Source organism: Sinocyclocheilus anshuiensis, unplaced genomic scaffold, assembly GCF_001515605.1.
Source record: "Sinocyclocheilus anshuiensis isolate Anshui unplaced genomic scaffold, SAMN03320099.WGS_v1.1 scaffold1114, whole genome shotgun sequence".
Lineage (NCBI taxonomy): Eukaryota > Metazoa > Chordata > Actinopteri > Cypriniformes > Cyprinidae > Sinocyclocheilus > Sinocyclocheilus anshuiensis.
The window spans coordinates 1,279,833-1,287,700 of NW_015540838.1; the positions used below are offsets into that span (position 1 = coordinate 1,279,833).

The 7,868-nt window shown below is 38.2% G+C and overlaps 1 protein-coding gene across 4 annotated transcripts in view; it reads left to right on the forward strand.

Moving 5' to 3' along the window:
- The window catches only part of samd11 (sterile alpha motif domain containing 11), an 81,626-nt gene that overhangs the window by 16,095 nt on the left and 57,663 nt on the right, over positions 1–7,868 (forward strand). The window contains exons 1-2 of one of the 4 annotated variants that reach the window (XM_016484745.1): positions 3,751–4,733; positions 6,120–6,211. In XM_016484745.1, coding sequence (XP_016340231.1) covers positions 4,277–4,733; positions 6,120–6,211 — 549 coding nt within the window. In that variant the 5' untranslated portion in view covers positions 3,751–4,276. Of the gene's footprint in view, positions 1–3,750; positions 4,734–6,119; positions 6,212–7,868 lie in introns of those variants that run through there. The other 3 variants (XM_016484743.1, XM_016484742.1, XM_016484744.1) reach the window with 3 other exon arrangements.

Genomic DNA, 7,868 nt, shown 5'->3' on the forward strand with positions numbered 1-7,868 from the left:
CCACCACGCATAAAAGTGAAACTCCGCCTATGGGGGTGATCCTTTTTCCAACTCATTGATTCTGTTTGTTTATTTTTTTTATATCTTTCACTTGGTTGTTATGAGTTGCACTAAAAACGGTGTCCTTCATTTCAAGCAACAAAATGTGATTATTTTAGGGGGGGGGGTTCTTTTCAATACACACTGTATTTATTTATTTATTTTACTGTTGCTGTGCCAATTGCATGACACCACTGGTCATGTGATGTAAATATGGCAGTACACATGAGTGGGCGACCTTCTCCATGTGGAATACAGTAAAACTGCTATTGTACTAACTGATATTGTATGTCTTCATCTCATTTGAACTTACATAATTTTAATGGTCTTTCCCAAAAACGCTGTGCATTTCTTTATTTGTAAAACTTTTTTTAATTAGAAGAATTACACTTTTAATTACTCTCGCTGCATTTTTCACTTTTTTTAATGTTGATGGGGGAGAGACGCCATTTTTTCCAATATGGGCAGGCCTATATATTTTTCTGCTCATGTCTGAAAGGCTGGCTCCAAGCATTAGGGGTGGGCTCTTACTCTCTGATGGTTTTCCAGTGAGTATTTGTCAGGTCAGACTGTGCACCGCCCGGCGGTCTCCGCTCCTCTCCCCGGGTTATTTATTACCTCTCTCTCCCGCCAGCAGCGCTGTGGCTCCGGGCCGCTGCCAACAACGCGCGGGGACGGGGACGGGGACGACTGCAAGGGGGTTCTCTACATTCGACAGGACTGTGGGCAGCGACCTACACTGAGAGAATAAGGAGAAAACAAAGCTATTGACATGTATTATACTGAAGAAGTTGTGTAATAATAATAGGCAAACCAAATAGAACACTAAATCAGAATTTTACTGAAAGTGATACTGCTTTTAATCAGCAAATAATTGTAAACATTTTTAGGTATTCACAAGTGCATACTTCATTTTGGTTTTTGGTGATGTACCAAACCTAAAATACATGTACTTTATTAAATATTGCTATCTATATGTATGGTAAATATGTATGTTGTAATCCATGTGAAATTATAAGACAAAGTATCAAAATATATTCTTATAGCAACAATAAGGCCTCATAGATTTTACTTAATGTTTGTAGTCTGAAAAGCTACCAAAGAAGAATAGAATAAAAATTCAAGAAATGGAGTAAATTTGTTACCAACATTGTAATATCAAGTGGATGAACACAACTCCCTCCTACTGTCTTATAGATATTCTTAACTATAGTGTAGACATTGAACTTAAAGGCACAATATGTAATTTTCACCGCTTGAGGGCGCGTATTCAAAATAAACAAAGAGACAAAGGCGTAGTTTGATGACGCCGTGACTGAGTGTGGAATCATGGGAGTTGTCGTCTTCATCCCCACAGCCGAAGCAATCCGACGGGACTCGGGCAGAAATCAAGGGGTTATGACGTCATTGGCAGGCGACACAATGACGCTATAGACACGGTCCGTGTCACTAGTTAAAATTGCTTATTTCTCTGGATTCTTCTAAACATTTGGGATAATGTAAGTACACAAGTCAGCAAAATATATAACACTGTTCTAGTGGTTTTTGGATATTTTCATAAAAAAGTTTTAAATATTGTGCCTTTAAGCATTGTTTACATATTACTGTGTGCATAGGCTCTGAACCAGAACAATATATTACATTGATTATTAGATCAAAAGTTGTTGAGTAAGTAGTTATTTTACACATTTACTTTTATCAGCTTGTAAATTTTATTTATTTATTTATTTGAATGTATATATTTTTTATTTATTTATTCATTCATTCCACTTTGAGTTTTGATGTAGTTATGAGCATGTGAGAGGGAGGTGACCCAAACTTGATATAATAAAAAGCAGAGAAGTTTCTTCAACATGCATGTTGTGAAATGTGGGACCATTTCTTGTGCTGTGTGAGTGGGTGGCACTTTCATTTTGATGAGCAAGAGGAGGATGCCACAGGACTTGTTCTGCTGAACTGTCGATAATGTGGGGGCTGAAAGTTCAGGGGAAGCCGTCCTGAACCAAACTGTAGGTTGAATGCTACATTGTCATCTGTAGATTTAGGGGAACCCCTCCTTCATAAATAGAGTCCCTCATGACTCACCAGTGGTTATAATGAGAATAGGTGTGCGGGGGCAGGGTATCCCCGCGGGGGATCCTCACACTTGGGGTTTCAGGGATCTCCTGAGGTCTCTGAGAACCTTTGACCTTTAGATTGTTTCCAGTTTTCTTCTGATATGTCTTTGTGGGGGTGATTTTTGATTGCTAGATTGAAATGATGCATAGAAAGTCTCACAGTCTTGCAAAATCTTTAAGTCCTTAAAGTCAAACAGTAGTGTCTATTAGACTGAGCAGATTTATCAAATGGTTTATCATAATGATGACCTTTGCCTTAAAAATGTTTAGTTTGTTTAAAAAATATAGAAATTATATTTTTAAATGTTTTTTTAATCATTCTTGACTATTTCTAACACTCATTAAACCATGCTTGTGCACCTCTGGTACAGTATTCAACAACACCTAGAGAATCACCTGATCATCTTTGATTATATATAGACTGCATCTTATAACGATTATGTCAAAATCAAATTAAAGTGGGGATAAAAACCATAAAAAAATGAAATGAAAATGGAAGTAAACCTTGTAAATGTGTAAAAGAATTGTGATGTTGTATGTAAATAGCACAGTCAGCTTCATCGGATTTGTTTACAATAAACAACGTAGGTTTATAATTACATTTGACCAATTACCAAAAATAAAAGGACAAATAAAGATTTGTCCTTTTAATTTTTATATATATATATTGCATAAAATCAAAATGTTTCCATTATGTTTGAGAGATTAAAGGATTTGGATTATAATTATAAAATTATTATTAACAGGTTATTGCTGCCAAAATATCCAGTAGTATAGCCTTCAATGGCACAGTTTGTTTTTGTTTACATTAAAATGAAAATACAGTGCATGTTACATCAGTACATTTTACAGCCACCCTGTTACTTTTGTAACTTATGCATTTTTACTGTAAATTTCTGGTAACCACAGCTTCCATTATTTTACAGCAAGGCCACATGATGACTTTAAGTTCAAAATTATATCAGATTAAAGAACTAAAATTGGCCTTTCTGGCAGCTTTCTCCAATAACAAAAACATATAGTCTCATCCAAATAAACACACACACACACACACACACACACACACACACACATATATATATATATATATGTGTGTGTGTATTTTTACTGTATACTGCATTTTAGGTAACTTACAGTGATAGTTTTATTTATTTTTTTGTAACATTCTTTCTATGCATAATATGGTAACTTGTATATTTATAATCAACAAATCTTTTGATAAAAAAAATATTCCCCTTAACTGAATAAAGGTAACCACATAGCTGTCTGAGAATGGAAAATAAAGCCTAAATCAAATTATTTCTGTGAACTTCATGCAGTGACTGGAAATAGTGACGCAACCTCGTCCGTCGCAGACCCCCTTGAGTGCGCTCGCGCTCGCGCTGCCTCCGCTGTTTAAATGGGCCAAGTTTGAGAAGCGGCGGAGAGTGCAAATCTTGTTTGGTCTGGGTCTGTGAACTAAAGCGTGACTTCAGCGACGTATTAGGGGTTAAAAGAAAACCGAGCGATTGAGAGAAAGAAAAAAAAAACATTCCCATTAGCGCCAGGCATCATTTGCAATCGAAAAGCCGCACATAGATAACATAATTGTTATTTCTGTCCTCGTCAGATATGAAAATGCTCCGAGCCAGTCTGGCTCACTACACACTGTGCATGTACTACTGAACGTTTACATGATCTACACTACATATATACACGGTTTATTATGTGTTAAAATATCCTAGTCGTATGGTGTCCTCATTACTTTCTGGACAGAAATAAACTTAGCTCTGGAGTTGACGGAGGAAATAAACATAGCGAAGTTGCCATAGTGATTATTTTAAAGGAAACGCGGGATAAACGACCATTAAAGCACGCTCAGAGTTAATATCTGGCGTAGATGTCAGGCATTAGTCCGATTAGATGTGGTGGGCAGGAGCGCGGGGAGACCCGTCATGCGAGCAGTGCACTGAGGAGAAGAGTGAAGTGGTGAATGGCTGAACTTAAGCGCTCTGCTGTCAGCCAGCGACGCGGGAGTCGTGCGTAAACACACCGGTGCGCCTGGAACTCCGCGAAGAGGGACACAAGTTGGGACGCATGAACTGCTAATCACTCGTTACCGGCGCTCCGCTTCGGGTAACATGCCTGCCATCAAAAAGGAGAGACTGGATGGAGAAGACATGGCATTAGCCGCCTTCAATCAGCCCGAATACCTGGCCCCTTTAAATGACACAGCTATCCCCGTGGTGACCCCTCATCCGCCGCCGTACGATCACATTTTCGCCCATCATCAGCGCGCGTACTTGGGCTTTCGCGACGCCGCCCTGCATCAGCAGCACCTTCACCACCACTCGGACGACTTCATGCTAGAGAGCTTCTCGTCTATCCCGGACTTTCAGCCGTTTTTCGACAACGGGGAGCCTTGTATCGAAGTGGAGTGCGGGGAAAACAAAGCACTACTGTACATTAACAAACTGTGCCAGGGCAGCAAAGGGCCCTCCATCAAATACCGGGCTGAGTGGCTCACCCCAAACGAGTTCCAGTTCGTGAGTGGAAGAGAGACAGCCAAAGACTGGAAACGGAGTATTAGGCACAAAGGTAAGTCAGTGCCGCGTGCAGCCGAATGGATATTACTTTTGAAATAAGGGCTCATCAACACTCCGTCGTGTTCGTGAATTAATAGAACAGCTCTTTTTAGGGATAACAATACGGGTTGTTGAACAGCAGCTACTTTAGTTCATTGAGAAGAGAACTGTGCTTTGAATCGAACGGTTCTGGATTCGCACTGTTGGGGAAAAAAAGGTGAAAAGTCGTTTTTACGCACGTGGATTGTACAAATATTAAAGTAAAGGAACAGATTTTTACTTGAATTTAAAACTTCTATATAAAGTTGTTTTTGTAATGAAGTGGAGTAGAGCAGGATTATGACACCGTGGCACATGTTCAAGCAGTTATGGATTAAGCAACTTGTGTTTACTAAGATTTTAACAGGTAGACTTTTCTGAGGTCAAACTTGATGTTATATTATGTGTAGTAACTCTGTGCTGAGATATCTGCTAACTAAATTGTTTTGGTTCGTGGGTTTTTATCATTGTGTCGTAATAAAATTTTTATTTCCATCCATTCAGTTCGTCGCGATAATTTGTCATTTCTATTCAGTTGACTACTTTTCGGAGCGTTAACTCGATTTTCTTTATCAGCTCTTGGTCGATAAGTACAACAAACCTATCTGCAGGTTGTCACTGTACTACTTTTAAGTCTGCAATTGAACTTAAGTTTTCGTCTTTAGTAAATTGCTACTTTTAATAAATCATTATAGTTTTAAAAATTGATTTATAGTTAATATATTGTTCAGGCTGTGAATGTGAAATACATGTCTATATTGAGTTGTTTTTGAAGTGCAGTACATCAGGATTAAGATACAGTGGCACATTATCATATGAAGCAGCTTGTGTCTTCAAAGATTACAAGTGGGAAAATGCAATATTTTGATACATATTTTGATTTGTTACAGTATGTGGAATAACTTTGTGCTGATGTATCAGCTCATCTGAAGAGTTTTATACAGTTTACTTGAGTTTATTTCCAGAGGTTTCAAGTCTTCTTTCAGACAACAGTTTAGTTCGGTTAAAACTAATTTTGTACATGTGCACTCTGGGTATTACTCTTGGTCACTTACTATAAATAAAATGAATGACCTTTTAAGACACTTTTGTTGCATGGTGACACTGTTCCACGGATGAGTTTGACAGATGGGTGTATGACCGCAGGAGTTAGCCACTTAAGGGGTGCATTCGGTATAGTTCATTGGAGTCATAAGATGCAGGTCCATTTCTGAATGACTCTTTTTAAAAGTAGATTTTGTTGCATGATGCTAACATGAAATGAATTCTTCATTTGAATTCTTGATTGTTTTGTACCCCATGTGGGCATACAGGAATTACAGGAATCTAAAATGTTAATGATTGTGTTTTTATTTTTTAGGGAAAAGTCTGAAGACACTTATGTCCAAAGGAATCTTACAGGTACATCCTCCAATCTGTGACTGCCCTGGCTGTAGAATTTCATCTCCTGTGGTAAGTGTGCAATTCAGTAAATGGATTAAATGTGCATTTTAAATATATTGACAGTGTGTTCTTTTATATATCACTTTAAATGGATAGTTTACTCAAAAATGAAAACTCCGCATTATTTATTTATCTTTATGTTGTTATAAATCTGTGTGACTTTCTCTCTTCCAAAAGGAGATATTAGTGACTCAGTCACCATTCACTTTCATTGCATAATTTTTCCATTTAGTGAAAGTCAATGTGCTTAACAACTAACAATAAAGACTCAATGCTAACAAAATTGTCAGTTTTGGATGAACTGTCCCTTTAAAGTTTTCAATAACATTAGTGGATGACCAAGTTGTCATTGTATGTTGAAGTTGTCCTGTATGTAAAGCATAAAGAACATTATTCTGTGAAAGGTTAAGCAGAGGATGACACACCACTGCTGATGAATTACACGGTTTGATGCATTTTTCTCTGAATTGCATTAGGGATGTTAAGAAGGACAGTGACTTGCTGTTAGTGCTGTCATGGTTGTTTCTCAGAAAGTAAATAAAGACCAAGTACAAAGAAATGTGAAATGGTTGGAATTGATTGTTTTGGTTTGTTGGACTCCGAGCTGCAATGTAAGGTCACAGATTGTCGGTAGCTGATGTTCCAGCAAAATATGCCACACACTCCTTATTTTCACTTTTTCAGGACGCTTCATCGATCATGTAGACGACAAAACTAGTTCAGTGTCCGTGAAGGTCAGAAAGAAATTGGGAGTAGTTGAAAGATTCATCTCTCTAGAGGGCATTTTTGCTGAATTTTTTGCTCTGTTTCTGTGACATGGCAATGTCACTGACAGGGATCATATCCTGAAGTTAATCAGTAGTATTAATAGGTGATGTATGGACTTTCATATCTCTTTATTCTCACTGTGTGATATCTCCCACCACTGTTAGAACAATCAGCTTTGTGCATTGTGTGTGTGAGTGTGCAGCAAGCCGGCTAGCGGTTGGCTGCTTGCAGTATTTGTCCACGCCGGTGCTGTGTTTTATCTGAACTGAGCAAGTCTGTTGCCGCCTCTAACGGCTAATCTGGAGGGGAAGGGTGTAAGAAGCTTACTGAGCTACTGAACGTAGCTACCGGTGATTACTGAGGTAGCGGCATGCAAAGTGAAGGCGCTTCTTCAGATAAGCTGGAGATGTTTGAGTGATGCAGGTAAACTACTGAGGAGGGTCTGAGCCAGAGCCAGAGGAGATAAAAACTTAATGACTTAGTTGTTTGGGGCCCTTATATTACCTCTCACTGAGGGCGTTAGAATCTCATGGAGACTGATTTTGAAGATGAAGTCATGGAGGCTCATCACTAGCTCTGTCTGATTGTTGTCTTCTCATTCCCGAAGTGAAAGGGTTCTGTGGTGCCGTATCATCTGATACTGTTCGGATGAATCAAACCCTGATTGAAATTGTCTTGCTTTAATTGGTTTAACCAGCATCCATCTGATTATTTAAAATCACACGTAAAGTTCTTTTGAAGTTTGAATGTTTACTTTGAAACAGTTACAGTTTCTTTTAAGTGCTGTGACATCTGCAGAATTTCTGATCTGACTACTTAGTGAGATGATTGTTGTATTTGATCTTTAATGTGCACTTTTTACTAGACCTTTTTTTTTATATATATATATATATATATA